At 37.4% G+C, this 22,880-nt stretch overlaps 3 protein-coding genes across 3 annotated transcripts; 2 read left to right on the top strand and 1 right to left on the bottom strand.

Annotated features, from left to right (window-relative positions):
- Positions 1-1,179: 1,179 nt before the first annotated feature.
- Positions 1,180-5,386, top strand: LOC115968800 (PHD finger protein ALFIN-LIKE 4). Its single transcript, XM_031088309.1, has 5 exons — positions 1,180-1,445; positions 1,532-1,564; positions 2,372-2,600; positions 4,515-4,647; positions 4,875-5,386. Exons 1-5 carry the CDS (start codon positions 1,349-1,351, stop codon positions 5,142-5,144), a joined length of 762 nt encoding a protein of 253 aa, XP_030944169.1. The 5' UTR covers positions 1,180-1,348; the 3' UTR covers positions 5,145-5,386.
- A 2,438-nt stretch (positions 5,387-7,824) lies between these two features.
- LOC115968810 (solute carrier family 25 member 44-like) lies at positions 7,825-10,003 on the bottom strand. Its single transcript, XM_031088318.1, has one exon. The coding sequence runs from the start codon at positions 9,165-9,167 to the stop codon at positions 8,103-8,105; it is 1,065 nt and encodes a 354-aa protein (XP_030944178.1). The 5' UTR covers positions 9,168-10,003; the 3' UTR covers positions 7,825-8,102.
- A 6,169-nt stretch (positions 10,004-16,172) lies between these two features.
- Positions 16,173-19,519, top strand: LOC115968844 (ankyrin repeat-containing protein BDA1-like). The gene is made up of 2 exons (XM_031088364.1): positions 16,173-17,036; positions 18,295-19,519. Exons 1-2 carry the CDS (start codon positions 16,404-16,406, stop codon positions 19,129-19,131), a joined length of 1,470 nt encoding a protein of 489 aa, XP_030944224.1. The 5' UTR covers positions 16,173-16,403; the 3' UTR covers positions 19,132-19,519.
- Positions 19,520-22,880: the final 3,361 nt, after the last annotated feature.

A 22,880-nucleotide genomic window follows, 5' to 3' on the forward strand; every position in this document is an offset into this window, starting at 1 on the left:
GGAGTTAGGCCTAACCAGAATTTATGGTCTTCCACTACTTATGCTACTATTGAATGCATATTTTGTGTCGGTAAACCAGGCAAGGCAATGACGAGGGAAGTTAGGAGGGTCCATTGGATGAGGTCGAGTAATGGATGGGTGAAGTTAAATACGGATGGCTTGTCCTTGGGCAACCTGAGTAGAGCCGGTGGAGGTGGTCTGATCCATGATGCTAATAGAGGTTGGATAAAGGGCTTCACCCATAATATTGGGGTCTTTTCTAGCATGGAGGCCGAGCTTTGGGACCTTAGGGATGACCTATCATTGTGTTTATCTCTGAACATCCCTGTTGTTGAGATTGAGATAGATGCAAATGTTGTGTTTGAATGGATTACTAATGGTAATAGAACTAATCTTAACCTCTCCTCCCTTATTGTGGATTACAGGACTCTCTTCAGTCGCATTCCTCAAGTCAAGCTGCTTCATTGCTTCCGTGAAGCCAACAAGTACGCCGATGCGCTAGCTAGGAAAGGGCCTTTTAGCTAGCAGGACTTTGTGATTTTTGATAGTCTACCTGTGGACATTTCGATGTTTTTGTATTATGATAGTATTGGCATGTATTATAAGAGGATTCGTCCTCAAACTTCTCTCCTCAGTTAAGGGTTCTTAGGTTATGTTTGGATGCCGCTTATTTTGCTGAAAACTAAAAACTGAAAACATTATAGCAAAATAATTTTTAAATATGTGAATAGTACCATGGAACCTATTTTGATAAAAGTTTTGTTAAAAAAAGAGGTTTGTGGGTCCCGTGCACAGGACCCACTGGACAACCATAGAATGCGCTTCACAACCAAAAAAAGAAAAGAAAAACATAAGACACAAGACGCTGGCGTTATAAGCTGTATCCAAATGCTGCTTTAATATTATTCCTGGTTTACCCAAAAAAAAAAAAATCTACATATCCATTCATAATCATCATCAGGGTCCCACAAACCCACTATGTTACTATTATCTGTGGTGGGTCCTCCCTCTGCCGTGGCGAAATCTGAAGCTCAACCATTTGATTTGATAATCTGATCGAGCCCTTTATTACTAAAAAAAAGCCCAATTTCAATTTTCTAACTCCAAAAATAAAATATGCAAAAATATCCGGATCCACCCCAAGTATTATGAAATCCGGTTAAGTAGATAATTTCAAATCCGTAAGAGAGAGAGAGAGAGAGAGAGAGGTCAAATATTTTCACACCTTTCCCTCCTTTTTGGTACTCTCTCTCCTCTTTCTCAGTCTGATAAATTTTCGATCTTTTCTTTCTTTCTTTCCCTCTTCTCTTTCTGAAAGAAAAGAACGAAGGAAGTGTTTGGAAATTCGATGGACGGCGGTGCAGCTTACAACCCACGTACGGTAGAGGAAGTGTTTAGGGATTTCAAGGGCCGCAGAGCTGGCATGATTAAAGCCCTTACCACTGGTCTCTCTCTCTCTCTCTCTCTCAAATGTTTTCTCTTTTTCTTATTTCTCATATTGAATTCGTTTCTACTTTATTTGTTGGTGCAGATGTTGATGACTTTTATCAGCAGTGTGATCCTGGTTAGTTAGGGTTCTCTCTCTCTCTCTCTGAAATTTTGTAAATTTATAGTAGCACTCATAATTTAATTATAGATCTACTCCCTCCTCATTCAACCAAATCTTTTCTTTTGATAATTCAATAGTTACAATGGATTTGAACCTTTAAAGTACCAAGGCTACATAATTTTCTTCTTTTTTATACCAACCAACCAACCAACAATACCTTCCTTCATTTTCTACTATTCAATTTATGTTTTTCACACAATTATCTATCAATCATATACATACTATATTAGTATTACTAAGATTAAGACTAAGAGATGCTTTACTTGTTCAACCCTCTAAATTTAAATTACCATTATGTTATTTAAAATTAATTTGGAGGATTGTCGAATTATATGGCACTCCAACTTTAAAGTTAATCAAACTCTGTCTTTAATTATATTTTCAACTTCAACAACTATGTTTATACAAATAAATATAGCCACTCTGGATTTTTATCCAACCATAGCTTTGAAGTTTAATGGAAGTTGGATAAAATAAAATATGTTTACTTGAATTTCTTTGGGTACTGAGGATGAATCTTTGGAACTCCACTCCTCCCATATTAATGAATGATAGTCATATGTTACTTTTAACTAATAAGACTCTTACAAAGCAATGCTGCATACTGTAGGTATTTTGAGTGCCATACAGATACAGTACACCCATGCTGTGCACACCGCCCTGGTTACCTATATATATATATTTTAGCAATCATTTCATTCTCTGGCTCTGGCTGGTAACATAATAATAAGTGAATATATGAAAAACCTTGTTTCTTTACAGAGAAAGAAAATCTTTGCCTCTATGGATATCCTGGTGAGCAGTGGGAAGTCAATTTACCTGCTGAAGAGGTGCCTCCAGAGCTTCCAGAGCCTGCACTAGGTATTAACTTTGCCAGAGATGGGATGCAAGAGAAGGACTGGTTATCCTTGGTTGCTGTCCACAGTGATGCTTGGTTACTTTCTGTGGCCTTTTATTTTGGTGCTAGGTTTGGATTTGATAAAGCCGATAGGTATGTGTTTCTCTTCATCCTCTTTCAGATGCTTTTTTTGACTTTAAAAGACAACTTTTATTTGTTAATAAGTTATTAGGATGTTTAATTTGGAAGTAAAATCTAGTCAGTCCCCCAAGGAACTTGAAACCTTGTTCTCACCTTTTATCCCACTCCCCAAGTAAGCTACCAAAAATTTAAAAAAAAAAAAAAAAATGTCGGTCTTTATTTTTATTCAATTTTTTACTTCATACTATTGAGTCGTAACGTGTGTTTGGATTGGGATGAAAAATTAAAATTATTTTACTATTCAGTTTATTTTTGCTACTATTCATAGTTTCCACTGCACATTTTAGTACTATTCATAGGTCCTACTGTACTATTTCAACTAATTTTTATCTTTATCTACAGTACTTTTACCAATAAGTTTTCAATTTCAGCAAAATAAACGATATCCAAACACACCTGTAGTTTTATTATTTTTGTAATATATATATATATATATATATTTGAACGTTCATTAATGCGTCCTTTAATAGTTGATTTTATGATTTAATCTCTTGTTTTGTGTCACATAGAATGGTTAACTAGGGATTATGCTGTTTTAGTAATGTAGTATGTAAGCATTATAATCTGACAAATATCTGTACTTTGTGAATCTCAAATGCTATAATTGGACAAGAAAACTACTTACTGTAGCCCTCAAAACACTTGATTTTGCTGCTTCTTAAGTCCCCAAAAAAAAAAAAAAAAAAAAAATTTGCTGCATCTAGGTTATCTATACTACTATTTTAGGGGCTTCTCTTGTTTGGGACCCTTATTTCCTTGGTTCAAAAAAAACCTTATACCCCTATGTTTAAGTAGAGACAAAATTAAAATATAATCCGGTCAAAATACAGCTATAATTTTCACTAAAACATTGCCTAAAAAATAAGGCTACTCTCATTTTGATTTTCAAATTGCTTTATCCACTTATAAATTAGATTCTCAAAAAATATATATATATATATATATAAAATAAAAACAGAGGTTTTTTTTTTTTGGCTAAAAAAAAGCCTCATCGCACACGTGAAGTGTGTATGATGAGGCTAGTTACCTTGAAAGATTAGTCACAGCTTGTTGCAACTGATTGATCTAGTTCTGTTTGGAAAGAGTAAAGCCGGTTAAGACCTCATACAATTAGTCCCTTTCTTTTCCATTTTTTATTAAACATGTTTGATTTATTTTTCTGCCTGAATTTTTGCTCTGAAAATGTTGCAATAAGTGTTAACAAGATCTATAATGTTAAATGTTTTTCCTAAAACTAATTTAGGGAAGGTAGATGCTGATTGGAAAATAAATTGCAAATACAATGTAGCAATATCTGCTCTAATTTGTTTTTCAGCTCATTGGGACCCACCTTTTGATTATCCTTTATGTTCAAGTAGGATTACCTTTTAATTAAAAAATAAAATAACATAAATTTTTATTCTTGTCCTTTGCTTTCTACATTGCCTGACTGAATTTCCTTATTCACTTGAATTTAGTGAAGTTATTTACCTGCATATATCTTATGAGAAAGAAATTTATTTTTGCTGAAAATTTAATGCAGTTTTTTTTTCCTCCTCCTTTCTTTAACATAAACTATAAAGAGAGTCAATGTCTAGATTCGATTTAATGAATCTCTAGTCATGCTTGCAGCAGTTGTATCATGTTGACGGCAATACTGTATTTCATCAAGGTTGAAGGCCAGAAAAGGGGGACTGGTCTTATAAATTTCTCTATGCTCCAGGATGGGGAGCTTAGTCTTGCTAACATTGGTTTGCTCTGAAGTTCGCTAACTATGGCCCCAACTGCATTTTCTTGTGACCTTTTTTGGTTTCACCATTTTAGTGGTTGCTGCCTTTGAGGCTTTGTTATTTCATTATATAATAGATTGTTGTTATTTTGGTGCAGGAAACGCCTTTTTAATATGATAAATGATCTACCAACAATATTTGAGGTTGTGACAGGGACAGTCAAGAAACAAGTGAAGGAGAAGTCGTCAGTTTCAAATCACAGCAGCAACAAATCTAAATCGAACTCTAAGGTATGACACAACTTTGACATGCCCATTTTTTCATTGTCATTATGTAAGCCAAATAACGGGATGGGCGAATACTGTTTGGTGTGCTTCTATTTATCTGGAAAATTTCACATACATTATTGCAAGGAAAATAATAATTAATTTCCATATGCATACAGATTTTGCAGAACAATTACCTAGCAGCCTTCCTGTTCTAATTTATAATTCTTTTGTTGCTTTGGCATATGCAGCGAGGTTCTGAATCTCAGGCCAAGTATTCAAAGACAGTTCAGTCAAAGGATGAGGACGAGGAAGGTTTGGAAGAGGAAGATGATGAGGAGCATGGAGAGACATTGTGCGGGGCTTGTGGAGAGAATTATGCAGCTGATGAGTTCTGGATTTGCTGTGATATCTGTGAGAAGTGGTTCCATGGGAAGTGTGTTAAGATCACCCCAGCAAGGGCTGAGCATATTAAGCAGTATAAATGCCCATCTTGCAGCAATAAGAGAGCCCGACCTTGATGCTGGGTGTATCTTCACTACTAGTTTACTGTTAATTTAGTAGGTCAGGTTAATTCTTAGTCTTCTGTTTTAGGAAAGCTATCTTGAATATGATGTGTAGGCTGCGAATGTGCTGTTTAATTGATTATAAATTAGGGTATTTTTACTCGGTTGGGATTTAATTTTCCCCATGCCACCATGGAAAGACTTTGTTATGTATTTGCTTGAATTTACTTATGTTTATTGGATAATTAAGTTCTTTACTTTCTTTTTTTTTTTTATGTGAAAACACAAGGCAGACACAAAGAACAGAACAGAGCAACACCAAGAACAGAACAACAGCAGGCAGAAAAACAAATAACAGCAGCTACGCACAACCCTCCTTCAAGATAATATGCTCCACAAAGCTTGGACACACACCTTTCCAAACTTGCGTAACACTTTCATTTAGCTTATGTTGTGACTTGTAAATGTAATGTAGGATATTATTCTGTTTCTTAAAACCTAGCAGAAGGGGGAGGAAAGAAAAACTCAATCTCATGGATATGGCAAAGGTATAAGTCTATTCAGATCCTTTGTGCGGTTCTATTGGGAACCTCGGCTCCAATTCCAAGTCGTAGCCCGGCCCCACAAATGACAAATGGTCCTCTCTCACGTTTTCCGCATAAAGTTAGGAGCATCCGGCTTTAGAATAGCACACTGTTTCTGTTAGCAAAACGGCCCATAGAAATTCATAATAATGGCTGAGGCGTAAGTAATAAGACGTAAATCATTGCTCTCTAATTTTATATACTTTTGTCCGCCTATGTGACTTGCTTTCTCTCTCTCTCTCTCTCTCTCTCATCCACATCCAAGAGTCAACAAGGATGCTAGAATCACTTCTCTGAGGGCTATGAATTTTACTGGTCTTGAGGAGCTAAATTTGACTAAAACCTCAAGTCAATATATAAACTTGGTATAAGATTTTGATAGGAAAAATGCACACACTCTATGGGCTCTAGTTTAGCAGCTTTTATTTGATGTCAAAGCCAAATCAATCTCATTAATCTACATCTCTCAGCAAATAAAAAAAATAAAAAGTTTGTAATGCTGATGCACAAATTTGTAAGTTCTCTTTATACATGCTTGCACATGCAGGCTGCAACAGTGCGCCTCACGCACTAGAATATCTGTAGTTTGATGCCGAAATTAATTCCCCCAACAAAGAGAAGAGTATACAATATGTTACAAAGAGCTGTTTAATATGCTTTTGTCAAATACCTAAAGTTCAAGTAATTGAGATTTTACATTCTATTGATCTAATATCATGTATGTTTGTGAGAGTTAATGCCTTATGAGGTGGCTTGTTATTCTCTAGTAGCACATGCAAGAACTTGCTGTGCTGTCATGAGATGTGCTACACACTTGTACCTATATCAACAAAGTTTTACTAAATATCATACTAGAGAAAAAAATACAAAGAGATAATATTAAATTGGACACATTGACACTTACTAATTTTTTTTCAATGGAAGATACACAGCACTTAATCTTTTACACCAATTGAAATTCAATTTTCATCACACTTTGTAAGTTTAAATAAAAATTGTCTACTAAATTGTGTTCAAAAAATATTTCATGGCTCCAACTCTAAGTAGTAGATCCATACTTTCAAATAATGTCTTATTTTTTCATGACACTAAATCTCTAATGCTTACATCGTTCCACTAATCTTTTTTTTTCCCCCCTAATCGCTTTGACTCTTTCATTGTTTCAAATTCTATGTTTTGATAATGAACTTTGAGGCTTTTTAGCAATGAAGTGTTAAAAATTAATTAAAAAATTGAATGGGAGATCAATAGATGAACGATTGTGCTTCCAAAGCTCCTTATAATTTTGCCCCCCCTGAATTGAAATCCTGGCTCCGCCACTGGTTACTAAAGAGAGAGAGAGAGAGAGAGAGAGAGAGAGAGAGAGAGAAACCAAAAGTGTAATACATCCATGGATTCCTTAATGCTACATGACAAGAATATGCCCCTTTTTTGTAGATCAAAGGAAATGCTTTTCACATTTTTTAGCAAAGCAAAATATCTGAAATTGGTGCCTGAGAAGTTGAGCTTTAGAAAGGATTTCATTTTTTTCTCCTGTAAGCTAAATTGAGAAAAATAAAATCTTTTTTTTTTTTTTTTTTTTAATGATCCAAACTGAAATTTAAATTAAGTGTTAGTTTTGATACTTTGTGATTGTGAATGGGCTGCGTTTTTTGTGAGAGTTTCGTGCAATGTTTACAGAACCTGCAAATTATTATTTCAGCAAATTTTTCTTTAAAACTGAATTCTATGACACTATTTACATATTTAAAAATTATTTTACTATAATATTTTCAGTAATAAGTACTATCTAAACATTCATAAGACAATCTCAAAGAAAGCAAAATGTGAAACAACAAGGGCTGAGCCACAGCCTATTTATGTACAAAAGATCCAATCTACTGTTATTAATAATATGTCCGAATGAAGTTTGTCTTTTGTTAGTTGTAAATATTGTGTTGGGGGAGTAGAGCTCTGAATGCAGCAGCTCATTCTGCTGCTCTTAAAGCTGGTTCCTGTTGTAATAACTGTAATCTGCCCCTTGCTATCCTGGAAGCTTGTAGGCTAGATTGTTATTCTGTTTCGGTTAATGAAGTTCCAGTTTACCTTAAAAAACAAAAAAAGCAATCATCTTTTTTAACAAAGTTGGTTCTTGGATTGGAGAGATAAAGAGGAAACGATTCCATTTACACTATTCATAGGAGGAATTTGGGGAATTAGAAAAGCTTACAGTGAACAGGAATAATTTCCAATCTCCACCCTAATGAAGAAAGCCCTAAAACAGAGTGGCAAAAAAGAGGAGAGAGAGGAATTTACATATAATCAGCATATTGGGAAGCAGCCAATCTTAGCTTAACTATAGCCAACGGAAAAAAAAATCCATTTGTAAAATTCAATCTAACAGCTGTATCTAGTCACGAAGTAAATCTCTGTTCTCTTCTTGCCTCTTGGTAGACATCCGTTTCAAAAACTCATAGGTAGTGATCATAGTTGTTGCAGACAAAGACATTGAAGCCCACCTTGGAGCCAAACCCCTATAGCAAGCTCTAAACCCACCTTCCTTGACCAAGTTCCTAACTGTTTGCACAACTGTAAGTGGCCTTCTCCGCCCATTTTCCTCTCCATCCAAAACCTGCAATCTTGTCTTAACTGTATCAAGCGGCATAGTAATTATAGCCGAAACCCCACTAGCCATAACAGCACACAACCCTTGCACTGCCACCGTTGCTCTTGAATCCGGCCTAAAATTACACCCATTCCCATTGACCAAAGCATCCTCCTTTTTACCCATGTAGCAACCAAAACCACCCCAAATTAGCCTATGTGCCACAGAGTAAGAAGCCCACCAAACCGCATTGGAAGGTGCATAAGTCAGTATGGAAATCCCAAATCCCCTATACAATCCTTTTAGCCCATCTGCACGCACAATCTTCCGACACGCATCAATACCATTGTTATATTTGTTTGAGACATTGGGGATTATGTTCTTGCTGCTAGAGTCACAACCCTGCACCATTAGTCTTTGGCTCACAACATCAATTGGGGTCCAAACCAATTGAGCAGCCATGGCAGAGCTCAATCCAGCTGCAGCATTAGCAATAGCCGTGGCCGTGGTATCGGAGAAGCCTAATCGAACAGTGGCAGTCCCAACATTACTCTTGGTGACCTCAAGTGCAGTCATGTAAAGCGCTCGAGCTGGGATGGTACCCATCAAGGAGGTACCAAATCCTCTGTAGAAGCCTCTTAAGCCCTCGTGGCGCATGATGGCAAAGGACATCTTAAAGCAAGAAATGGGAGTGGGAGAAACCTGTTGCCGGGTTTTCAAAACGACTATTGGATAAAGAGCAGCCGATACACCAGAAAACAAAGCGGCACCCAGAAAGAAAAACTTTGATTTGTCAAGCATATGCCAATCAATATCAGCTGGAATATGAATTTCTGCAGCTGAATCATCCTCGGTTGCACTCAAGCTCATCTTCGCCACTTTGCTTTTTTTTCCTTTTTTTTTTTTTTTTTAATGAAATATATTTACTCCAAAATCTCTCTCTCTCTCTCTCTCACACACACACCCAAACACAAAGTTTCTTTCTTTTTGGTCAAGACGAATAATTTTCAACTGGGTCTGACAAAAGTTTGATTACACTACTTCAGAGAACATAAACAAGAAGAAAAATTGAAAATAAAGCAGTAAAGTTTGGTTTTTGGAGTGAGGAGGGAAACAGCATACAGATTGGTATAAAAAAAGAAGAAGATTAAAAGATAAGATTAAGGTGGACTTACTATTTATGGTGGGTGTAGTGATCGATCGAGAAGCTACTTATGATAAGGTTATGGGGGTATTTGGGTTTTTTTTCATTTTACGCAAGGAGATTTGAGAACGAGCGTGGATTACCAAAAGTGGGTCGAACATTTGAAGCTAGAAGAAGTCGACTCCGAAGTGGTAGTTGTTCTTAATAGAGATTGATGGGCTCTGATCATGTTTTCTTACGCTTCAACACTGAGAAAATCACACTCTTTGATGAAAGGAAACCCTTCAGATCCAAGGTAAATGAGAGAAAGAGAGAGCAGGGTATATGAATTATCTATCAAAAAGACAAAGAGGGAAGAAAGACAAAGTGAAGCAGATGAATATTAAATAGAGAGAATAGAGCAGAGAGTAGAGAGTAGAGAGTAGAGAGACCTTTAAAAAGATATTAGTGACAGAAAGAGAAAGATAGGACAGGAAGATTATGGATTTTAGCGAGGGTTTTGCGGATCGAGGTGATCAACACGTGGCATAATCATGTTGATCACTTTTTCATTGTTCTGATCCTCTTTTTATTCCTATGGACTGCGTTGTTGTTCTTGTACTTTGCTCCCTCTGTTTTTCGGCACAAAGTTTTCTTTTTGATGAACACTCATAGTCGTGTTCGTTTGGCTTGCGTTTTGGATTCACGCGTCTGCGACTGGTTTTTTTTTTTTCACTGGTGTCTCTTGCACGGTTTATATGACATAAACCATGTATTTAGATAAATAAATAGTAAGAAATTATTATTTTTAGTTTTCAGTAAAATAAAAGGTATTTAAATAAATAGTTTGCATCATGTTTGCATGTTTATATTTTTGCTTTTTTTTTACGAGCATCTTTTGCACTGTTCATAAGATATGAAAAATTACTGTGTTTTTAACAGTAAACAGTAATTTAGAAATTATTTTTTTATTATTTTCAGTAATAAGTTTTTAGTTTTTAGCAAAATAAGTTGTATCCAAACACACACATATTCTTTTTTTTTTTGTAGAATATTTAAGACATATGATTATATATGATTTAAAATATACACTAATATTTATCTTTAAGTTGTTACTATGGATGAGGGGTGGCTCTATTGTTGCATTTTGTGTTGATTGTGCTTTCTTTCTCATTCTCAAAGTCTCATTCTAAAATAAATTACTACTTTTCAAAAAGTAAAAATAAAAATAAAATTTTAATGTTAAAATAGCCTCTTCCTTTTTTTTAATAAAACTAATATGTTTGGCTTTTAGAATTGGTCCATGACTTTGTTTGAATTTGATTCAAATTTGTTGTTGTATTTGCATCAATGTTGAAGAATTGCAAGCTAAAGAAGCTTATTCGAGTGGGATTAAGGCTCACCCAAGCGGGATACTAAAGTTGGCTCTAGTGATAAAGCATGCTCAATAGAATCACTTAAATATTTGAAGGCTCACTTGTCCCTTGCTTGAAGCTCACTCAAGTAAGGTTGCGAAAGACAAAAACCTTGTTTTATCTTTAACCTGAAATTGTACACTTAGAAGGTGTTTGATTAGAAGAAAAAAGTGATGTTTTGTGTATTCATTTTCAATTTTTTGTGGAATCCAAAAAAAAAAAAAAAAAAAAAAGGGTTGGGTATGCAAATTTGTATTCAGTATTCATTTTTAGAATCCAAAAAATGCGGATTTGAATACAAAATATGAAAACAACTTTTAAGCATTTTCATTTTCAGCAAAAATGAACATAATGTAATTTTTGTAATAAACTTGAAATTTGTGACCCCACGCTTAGCTGTATTTCACTCCACCAATGACTCTCTCCCTCCGCCTTTCCCTTCTCTTTGGTCCCGTGCTGCCATACTTGGGTGGGGCCCGCTTACATCTCACTCATGGGCCCCACGCACCTTCATAACTTATACATAATCTTGCCATCAAGGCCTCGGACCCTGATGCATTGGGGTGTGTTATCTGATTTTGCGACAGACGCTTCTTTTCTTTTCTTCTTTCATGCGAGCAACTCTCTTAGATCAGGTTCTGGGTCACTCTAGACATCTTCCCACTTAGGCACGAAGGTACCTCGTGGCTTTGAAACTGAGCTTTCCCCAAATGGAGCCCATTGATCGTAAAACATGGTTTCCACTAGGTGAGCTTCTGCTTGCTTGAATGGCGAGGGGTTTGCAGCTATACGTATCATCCTGCCATTTAATCTTCCTTTCACACATTGGTGATAAGTGAACTGGACCAATCGGTGTTTGTGCAACCAAGGCCTTCCCAAAAGCAAATGATAGGATACTTCTGTTCTAACCACATGGAAACGAGCTAAAGAAGCTATATGACCTACTTTCAACCATAGTTGGATGTGGCCTGCGGTGTACTTGCTTCTTCCACTGAACTCTGTTACTTCCATTGGGCATCCTTGAATCTTTCTTTCTGAAATTCCTGCTGCTTGTAAGGTGTTCAATATAATGAGGTTTACAGAAGCATCTGTATATACCAAGACCCTCTTGATGGGGATTTGGTTTATGGATGCTGCCAAATAGAGAGGCCTCCTATGATCTGGGTGTCCCACCTTCATATTCTCATTGCTAAACATGATCTCAGTTGATTCCTGTAAGAAGGCTTTGTCATCTGGGATTTCTACTGATGAGCACTCTACTCCTACCCTAGAGGCGATACTCACTAGAGCCTCTATGGCTATCTTTCCTTTGCTGTGAGTCCCAACTGGTCAAACAAATTTTTGAATTTGGCACTTTGCTGTAGAATGGTAATCGTTGCAGTAGGCAGGGCCAAGTTCTCCTCCTCGTCCTCCCCTGGGTTTGCGCATATTACCACTGCTGCTACACCCTTTCCCTTGTGATTTGGGAGTGGGTTTCTTTGGACCTCTTGCTAGGTTAACTCCAGTGTCCCTTCTTTAATCCTGCGGTGCACCAATCTGCGGAGTGCCCAGCATTCTGTGATGGGATGTTGTACATAATTGTGTAGGCGGTAGAAACAAGGGTCTTTTCTTTCTTCCTTAGTAAGTTCTCTGGAAACCTGGTTGGGTTTAAAGATTCTGTCTATTATCAATTTGTCTAGCAGCACATCCAGCTCCTTAGGAGTACATGGTATGGATGGGGGCGTATCATATTCCCTCCCTTTGGTTTTCCTTCTCCACTCTCCAATGGACACCGCCATAGCCTGCGATGCGTTTCTTTTGTCTGAACTTAGTTTTACAGACTGGGTCGTCTTCCTGGCTTTCTGCAACAGTTGTGCAAACTGGGAAATTTCTAGATTTTCCAAGACTGCTTTGAATTCCCAAATCATGTTAGTCATACACATTTCTACTAAGGTTCTTTCTTCATAATGGTTATAGCAGTCAAGTGCTATGTCCCTGAACCTCTTAATGTATTCCATCAAATCTTCACCATTCCTTTTCTTGGTCGCTTGCAGGGTTACAAGTATCACTGTTTCCTCTCCGTGGAAGTACTTAGTGCAAAATACATCCACCATGTCATCCCAAGTTGGGATCGATCCTAGTTTTAGGCCAATGTACCAGGTATATGCCCGATCACACAATGACTTTGAAAATTCTTGAAGACATAAGTCTTCGTCTGCGGCGTAAGGACCAAAGGTATCAATAAACTTGCTCACATGCTCAACTGCACTTCCCTTCTTGCCATTATATTGTGCAAAGGCCCTCGGCTCATATCTCTCGGAGTATGGTTTGCTGACTCTCTCTTGTTCCAGGAGAGCTGCTACTTCAGCCATAATAATGAAACGTTATTCTGTATTCTGCGGGACACCTCCTACTAGTGTCTCTTCTCTGTCTGCCGTATGCTCTGGGTCATGCTGACTTCCTTTTTCCTTTGTCTTGTCTGCTTTTAGTTTACGAATTTCTTCCATCATTTGTTGCTGCGAGTGCTGCAGTGATTGCAATACTTCAATAAAAGTACTGACATTGTCCACGGGAATTCTTGGCTGTGGCTGAGGATCAGCCCCCGTTCTGTTGGCACCTTCCGTTTGGTTAGGCTGCTATTGGTGAGGCGTTGTTGGCCTGGACTCTGCTTGCGAGGGCACGACACTCATATTTCATGTCGTTCTGGATTTTGATGGCATTGTTTGCGAGGAGTTCTGTTTTTTCATCCCTATCTGTTTCCCAACTCCTCAGTGGAGTCGCCAATTGTAAAGTGGTGGGGTTGTGCTAGTAGTGTTAGGCTGCTTCCTGCTGCACTAGGCCCAAGTTTTCTGGATAAGGGAGTTGGGACCAATCCAGCTGCAGCTCAATTTGGTCCGGCTTGTGCGTAAACTTTGTCTGGTTTGCCAGGAACGTGCTTGCGACAGACAAAGCTGTTTCAGACAAGTTGTGGCAGACATAATAATAAGTATAATAAAAAATAAAATATTTGGCTACTTAGTAGGAAATGACCAAATGATCCCCAAACACAATCACAGTAATAATAATCACTTTTACCGAAAGAAAAGAATAGAACGAGAGGGAGCAAATAGTAATATGTATGAGTTAATCAGAAGATGAAGAAATCAACTAAAATCTGGTTCGCAGGAGCAAAACCAGAGAGGAAAGAACGTTCCTTCTCAACGCAATTAATTTCTCAGGAAAAATCCTACCGTGGAGATTAATTGCCCTGAGAATAACGGACCTGAATGGTTGATGCACAGAGGCCCCTTTTGGTTTTAATAGAGAGCAGGATTTCGTGAGGGAGAGAAGGAATCAATCTACCGGTGTATGCTTGCCATTCTAATTCTCACTTTTTTTTCTTTCTGGTTGTTTTCTTTCTTTCCTTCCCACTCATTTCTTTTATATTTCTTGGTATCTCTTTTCGAATTCCTATTTCTTAGTTATGATTTCCGTTGTTACTCTATTTTTTGTTCACGGCAAGATCCTCTTTTTATAGTGCCTGTCATGACTGGATTTTACTGTTTTAGCCCTTAACCTTTTTTGTCTGGTCTGGGTATACTAGCCGACTACCACTGGTTCGTCTGTGTGCCACCCCCCCATCACCAGACAAAGAATGATATTTTGTTTGTTTGTTTGCCGTGACACTCTTTCCTACTATGGTCTAGGTTCTTTCTCTCTCCCTATCCCTCATGGCATGTACCTAGTGGTTCTAACTCAGCTTACTTCTTTTGAGTAGTAAGTCATCCCAGCAGGACACTTCCCCGAAAGAACCTGAGCCAGAATCTCAAAAATAGATTTTTCCCCTCTCCCCACCACCAAACTATGCCCTCTAAATCTCTGACCCCCGACCTCACCATACCTTGTATTGGTTAGGTACAGGCTGGCGGTGCCTGGGCCTTGCGCGTGCCTTCCTTTCATATGTGTCCAAAAGCTGCCTGTTGGTCATTTGCCTGCCGTGGTCTGGAGGCTTGCCTACATAGCCTGCCGTCTGTTTTCTTTGACCTTTTATGTGAGCTGCTTTTTAATTTCCCGCTCCCCTAAGGAGCTGGGCTTTATTTGATACTGGGTTTTACATTTCTTTCGGCCCATTTCTTGATTACCCTCATTTTTTGCCATATTACTTTGTCACTCCTGCTGCAATGACTCAATCTTGCTGGGCCTCTTTGGGTCAGCCATTTACTCTTTCCCCCAGTGGCTTGGTATGGCCATTGGTTTTCCTACTTATGGGCTCCTGCGTCCCTTTGGGCATCCTTAGCCCACTTGCTTTCTTTGGGCTTCCTTGACCCTTTTACTAACTCTGCATTCCCATGAACTTTTATTAACTTCATTGGGCTTCCCTGGCTCAATTACCTTATTCTCATCCTTGGGGTTCATGGGCCTGCTATTAACCCCTTATTTTCTTTGTTTGCATTACTTTGAGCCTGCGGTAGCCCTTTCTCACTTTTCTACATCATATATTGTCCATGGGCATGCTATTTCTCTCTTTCCGGGTTTCTTTAAGCCCACTTGCCTCTTTAAGGCCCATTTGTTTATCTCATGGGCCTGTGATCCATTATTTCTGCTACTTGAGTCTAATAGTTTTGCCATCTGTTTGCTAATTCTTTGCTGCCCTTGTCGTTGGGCTTTCTTCTTCCTACTTGGGTTCTCACAAATGACCCTCAACAAGGAGAAAATACTTCAATGAGGTACCTTGAGGTTCATTGTATAAAATTTTTAAAAGTTATCATAACTTTTGAATAAAGTTGTGGTGTGCCTTTGTGTTAAAACTTCTTTTCCTCTCTTTTGTGTGTGTTTGTTTTTGAAAAACAAAAAATATTTTGAGGGTGCGCTAGAGGTTTTGGTTCATTAAGCAGACGTGTTGTTCATAAAACGATTTATATCGAAGAAGTTATTGTGGTGACATCAACAAGTTGCCTACTAGGTTGTAGACTATAGTCACAAAGGTTTTGTGAATAATTTGTAAACTAAATCAATTACTAGTTTGATATTTCGGTGGAATAATTAATATATGGGAATCTAAAGCAATAGTTTAATATCATGGCAAGAGGCTGGGTTTGGAAGTGGCACAGTGGGGCATGGAGTGCTCCATTGGTTGGGCCTTGGAGTATATATATTATAGGACTATAGTCCTTTATTATTTTTTTAGGACCTAAACAAAACAAAAGGCTAAAAAATGGAAATTGCCAACGTAAAGCCCATTATCTGGTATTTGGTTTCAGATTCGCTGAAGAACAAGGCCCCATGGCCATGAATTATAGACTACAGCGTGAACTAATTAAACAATTAATGCATCTTATTAAATACATGAATAATAAAGTGATAAACACGTTAACCAAAAAAAACGAAGAAGTGATAAACACGTACGTGGCAGGCCGGACTTTGACCAAAAACTCAACTAAACTGAGAGTCTAAAACGGAGGCCGAGGACTTCACCTACAGACGACAGTTACAGAAAGAAAGAAAGAATTACGTACAAACAAAACAAATGTACTAATTATAATTTGTTTCTGTCCTTTCATTTAATTTCCCCTTGCTTTACCAAAATCCAAAAAAGGAGAAAAGAAGAGAATGAAGCTAGTGAATCTGTTGGACGATGAGATAGAAGTGGAGAAGAAACAAAGGGTCAAAGCAATCCACGATAGCCTTCAAGAAGCTGCCATCAATGGCTCAGCTCCATCTCTCCTTCAAATACTCCAACAACACCCTCAAATCCTCAACACTCTCTCTCACTCTCACTCAGACACACCCTTACACCTCGCTTCTCTTCTGGGTCACTCTGCTTTTGCCAAACTACTACTCAATCACAACCCCGACCTCACATCTCACTTGAACCAACAAGGTTCCTCACCTCTACACTTGGCTGCAGCTAAAGGGTACGTCGATATTGTGAAAGACTTGCTCCTGCTCAACCCGGACATGTGTTTGGTCTGGGATCGTCAGGGCAGGACTCCTTTGCATCTTGCTGCCATCAAGGGACGAATTGGGGTTCTGGCTGAATTTGTCCGAGCCAAACCCGAGGCCACTCGGGTCTTCACCAGTACTGGGGACAGTGCGCTCCACCTGTGTGTCAAGTTTAATAGGCCGTTGGAGGCTTTGAAAGTTTTTGTTGAATGTGTTGGGGGAGATGATGAGTTTGTGAATTGGAGGGATTCTCATGGTAACACTGTCTTACATCTTGCTGTTACTAACAAACAATTACAGGTATGTTTGCTCTTTTTTATTTTTTACATCGTCCTGTACTTTCACTTTGTCATCAAAATTGATTCAATTATTGGTGGGTGTCTCGTAGGCATATGGTACTATCAACTATCAAAAAAAGAAATACAATACTATAGGGTTTATGATTGAACATTATTTTTAGAAGTAGGTGTGAGATTCAAAGATTATTTAGCCATCACAAATTTAAGACGAATGCTCCAGACATAATATTTTTTACAAGTACTGAGTTGGCAAGTTAGCCTATTATTTAAGTATTTAACCATATGGTGTGTCTGTGTGGCAACTAACTGTGTAGGAATGCTTTTGAGAACTTTCTTTGTCACCAAATTCAGAACAAGAAGTTGCCCCCTTCACCTGTAGCGAGTGTACAATGTTTTAAACTTGTGTAATGTGAATGTGCTTAAAAGTTGAGTTCTCTTGGAGTCCTTTTCTCTGGCTCCAACCTGCCTTCATTCATTTTATTTATACTTTAGACCGACCATTCAATGTTTCTAGGTTTTTTTCTTGAAACTCATTTGTTCGAGTTTCACATTCAGCTAGTTTTCCTCTTTCATGACAAATTAGGGAGATTAACTCTAATACCAGACGGACTAATCAAAACAGTTCAGATTAGTCTGACGTACCAATTACCATAAATAGATTCGACTTAGGAGCTGTATGTTAGATCCTCTTCTTATGCTAACCAGAAAGTAATCAATAACACACCACAATCACCTCCATATAAAAATTAACCATGTTGTACCACCACCTGAACTGAGCAGTTGCAGCACAATCACCTATCACACTAACTAGGTTGTGGTTCATCTCACCCCATTTCATAATAATGCCTTGAGTGGAATCTGTCATCATTCATGTATCCTCGCTGCATTCTTATCACTCCTTTCCATGTGGATGCCTTTAGTGCAATTTACTATAATGCTTAGTGGCAGCATTTTTCTCCCACTATTTCATTTCAATGCCTCTTTTGCTCCAGCCTATGTGGAGTTGCTTGATCTTTCTAATCATGGTACTGTCCCAATTCATGGTCATAATATTATGACTTCCAGCAACCACATTTTCTAGATCATGTAAACTCTTTAGTTTTTAACTAACAATGATGTTGTATCAAATTAGTATGTCATGTGGTTTCAAGAGAGGTTGCTATCTTTTACTCAATTGAAAGTAGAAAATAAGAACATTTTATTAAAAAAAAACAATTTACATATTTATATTTGAAAATTGAATGTTTCAATTGTTGCAGATCATAAAATTTTTGCTCAACCGCACAAAGATAGAAGTAAATGCCCAAAATGCAAATGGCTTCACTGCGTTAGACGCCATATTCCATGGGCCAACAGATATAAGAGATATGGAAATTAAGGAGTCCTTAAGAAAAGCTGGTGCTTCAAGGATCAATGAGACACCATCAAGTACCAATGATCCTGATATAGTTGAAGTTTCCCCCTTAACCCGGCCACTAGCCTGGCAAGAAAATGGTGCCAAACAACCAGTTAAGAAGCATAAAAACATCGATTGGTTGGGTAGGAAAAGAAGCGCATTAATGGTTGTGGCGTCACTACTTGCAACAGTGGCCTTTCAAGCATCAATATCCCCACCTGGTGGTGTTTGGCAAGATGACTATTTAGTCGATTCTGATGGCAACCCTGTGGAAAAGCCACATAATGTGGGCAAGGCAGTGATGGCTTATTTCATCGGAGATGGTTATGAACAATTTATGGTTTATAACACCATAGCTTTCCTTGCATCATTGAGCATAATATTGCTGCTTGTTAGTGGATTGCCTATAAAGCGACGCAGATGGATGTGGATTCAGATGGTGACTATGTGGATTGCAATCACTGCACTAACTAGTACATATTTTCTTGGATTGATACACATGACACCAGACCGTGTTAAGGGGACTCTGTATCAAGTGATGAAAGTTTCTGTACTCATGTGGCTGGCTTTGATGGGGCTGGTGTTTATTGGTAATGCCATTCGGATGATCTTATGGTTTCTTAGAAAGTTTGGATACATTAAGGAGAAAGTGAAAGAGGCTTCAATTTATATTGAGGATGATGAGAATGATGAACTTTGATAAGGAGATGATAATACAGATCGAAGCGTAGTTAATATTGTTGTAAAGGTGGCATTTTATGTTTTCAATCAAGGAAATTTTCATGCTGTTTGTTATGAAGAACCCTGTGATCAGAAAATAGTGTTGAACTCTTCAAATCAATATTAGCATTGCCAACACCAATTGGGAGTAACTCCTTTGATGTAGATTTTCGTGTGTGCATCTTTTTTGTTACTATGTACAAGAGAATATTATCATTTATCAGAGTAGTTTGTTTCATGGACCCTGAAAGATGTTTCATATGAAAAAGGAAGGAAGGATAACTCTAGTAGCTAGCACTACATCACCTCGGTCCTTGGAGGAAGCTTGTTCGACAATCAATTGTACAATCCTTAATGGTTGTGGTGTTTTGAGGCAAAAGGGTGGCTTTACACACACACACACACACACATATATATATATATATATATATATTGTTCACTAGTGTTCATTTAGGTGATTATGAAGCGGTCTATTCCATTCCCATATTTCTAGTCGAGTATTAATTAAATTTTGTCATGCGAGAAATTGTGGCAATTAATTAAGAAGTAAGATCTTTCTATTATCCTAGACTAGATTTGGGTTAAGATAATTGATTTATCCCAGGAACTGGGAAAAGAGGAGAGAGGATTAGAATTTTCCATGGCCGGCCCTAGGCCTAGGCCTAGGCCATTGCCAAGACCCCCTACTAGAGAAAGTCCCCAAATTTGGGGGAATTTTTTTTTTTTTTTTTAATAAATACTTTTGGGAGACATTAAAAAAAATTTAGTTTACATTTTTTTTTTCACTATTAAAAAGTCCCAAAGAATTAAGTAATGTTAAAAATAGAGAAAATACTAATTTAAATAAATAGGTCTTACCCCGACCCTTACCCTTACACCCCACAAACATTTATACTTCTGAAGTGATCACTGCGCTAAAGGTGCGTAGTGATCTACATAACTTTATAATTTGATGTGACAATAAATATGATAGGTGAACTTTAATAAACTATTGAATGCATTTTTAAATGAATTTTTGTGATTGGTGACATATTTTTGTAATTCTCATGTTGTAAATTTTATAATATCTCTAACATTTTTTAACCCTCATGTCATTGATCACATCTGTTACAATATCAGTTTGTAGTAAAATTTGTTGTAACTTCATCATTTTCTCCCAAAAAAAAAAAAATATTAAAAAGTAAAAAAATGATTATTTTTTTATAAAAATTATTATATAAAATGTTAGTTAAATATTATTTAAATGATAACATAAATGCCTCAGATTTCGCCTTAGGCCTCCCTGTCTACAACTATAAGGGGATGAGTAGCATCTCTGATTAGGGATGTCAAATGGGTGGGTTTGGAGTGGGCATAGGTGGGTTTGGGGTATGCATAATTGAGTTGGGTATATAAAACTCATTTATCCAATTAAAACCCATTTAACTAATTACTTCTAACCCAAACTCAACCCAACCCAATTATTATCGGTAAACTCCAACCCGCCCAATTACCCAATTATCAAAATTACCAAAATGCCCCTAAAGTGAAAAACTCAAAATTCTACGTTCAATCTTTTCCAACTAATTTTCTTGGCAAACAAATAGCAAAAAGAGATTGTGAATCTCATCCCTGAACGTATCGTCCAGTCGGATCTTTCTCCATAGCCTCACCAACCTCGGCTTCCGATTTTGAAACTACATCGAAATCCATAGCTAAAGTAAAGAGAGAGAGAGAGAGAGAGAGAGAGAGAGAGAGATTGTTTTTAAGAGGGAAAAAGAAAACAAATCGCAAACCCTATCAAAGAAGTTGTTTGATTTTGACGTTGATCAGAGAACGAAGAAGTTGTTCCGAGAAGGCTTCATAGGCAATGGAGTATGAATTGAATGTCGATCGGAACTGGAATCAGCATCCGATGATTAAACGTTGCATTGTGGAGTTGGATTCCATGGTAGAGCGGAGTTGGATTCCATGGTAGAGCGTAGAAGAAGAAGAGGAATTTTTGAGGTTGGAAAAGCTATACGAGATCGATTCGGAGAGGAGAGTGAGGTAGAGGAGTGAGGCGAGTAAGAGTGAGAATGAGAGTTGGGCGGTGGAACCACGCGCAAGTGGGTTTTGTTGGGTTGGTTTGCTTAGGTGGGTTTAGGAATCTAGGTTTTTTATTTTTATTTTGGATGGGAAGGGTTGGGTTGAATTTGGGTTAATTGTTTTTGGGTTAAATGGGACTCAATGAGTTTTTAGTTAAAACTCAATAAGTTGATGCGTATTTAATCAAAATAATAATTAAGTGGGTTTAGGTTCAATTAAAGTAGATAAATTTAGGCGGACCGTGGACAAATAGATTTGGGCTTATTTTACCCCCCTATCTCAGATCCATCTCTCCCTTTTGTTTTAAAGTAGGCGGCTTCTGTTTATGTTTGTACGAGTCCTTTCAAGTTTGTTTTGAAGTAATCTAGATGTGTCCACCACTCATTATCCTACTACTATTATTGTCTTGGTCTCTGTCTCAGTGTGTTTTACTTTAATTCATTCCCTTCCCTTCACGCTAAAAGGAAAAAATAATTTAATAAAAAGTATTAACTTACTGATTCCTCGTTGTGGAGTATGAAGTTCTGAACTTTTCTTTTTCGGCCGGCCAGGGCCCGAGGAGTGGAATGGCAGAGATACAAAGACAAATTTTACTAGTACTGTACTAGTAAATTGTTAACCTTTGTGGGCCTTGCATATGCAGCCCAACAGATTGTGCTCGTTTCGGAAAGAGCATGCGTGCTACTGAATATGTTTATTTGAGCAACTGTATCCGTTCGTGTAAAATTTTTGTTTATTTTGCAAGAAAAAATATATTTTTTTCTATTTTATACACTTACTTTTACAAAATATTCACATCAATGTATCTATTTTATCATCTATTTTATTTAAATAATAATATTTCTTTAATTTTTTATTATATCAAACAAACCATTACTCACATGGCTCCACCCACCTCTTTCTTTCTTTGTTGTGAGAAGAAGACAAATGAGAGAGCAAGATGAAGGGGGGAGAGAAAAAAAGAATAAAAAAATCATTTGCACATGAACAATAACCGTGCATATATGCACGGTTATTATAGCAGTTTTGTATATTTGCACATTTTTACAAGTACTGATGTGAGTGTTTTTTAGGTTAAAATTTGCAAAATTGAGCACTTTTTGTATTTTTCAAATTTTTGGAACCACTGATGTCGTTGCTCTAGTTAGAGCACTCACATATGGAAAAATTGCAAAATTTTACACAATATAGTATAAAATAGACTTGCAATAGTGCTTGCAAACTTTTGCATATATACAAACTTGCAATAATAACCGTGCATATATGCACGATTACTGTAGCTTTCTATATATTATTTTAATATTATCTTATATATTATTTTATGTTATAAAAACCTATTTCACTCTTTTCTCTCTCTCTCCTCTAACATGAGCAACACCTTTTTATTCTTTTCCCTGTGTTCATTCCTGAACTCAAGACTCATTTTCTCTCTTCGTTCCGCCTCTCTCAGCTTTTGCTCTTGCTCATTCTCTTCACCACAGGAAAAAATGTGATCAGTAATGGTAGTATGATGGTTAGAGACACCAATCTGTCGGCGGTCACAGAAGCCATTATTCTGGTCGTTTGGCCATTGGTGCTGGTGGTATGGTAGGTGGTGACACCAATCCGGTGGCGTTTGTCAGAGCCACTATTTCAACAATCCACCCAACGGTGATGGTGGTA

This window comes from Quercus lobata, chromosome 2 (assembly GCF_001633185.2).
Source record: "Quercus lobata isolate SW786 chromosome 2, ValleyOak3.0 Primary Assembly, whole genome shotgun sequence".
NCBI lineage: Eukaryota > Viridiplantae > Streptophyta > Magnoliopsida > Fagales > Fagaceae > Quercus > Quercus lobata.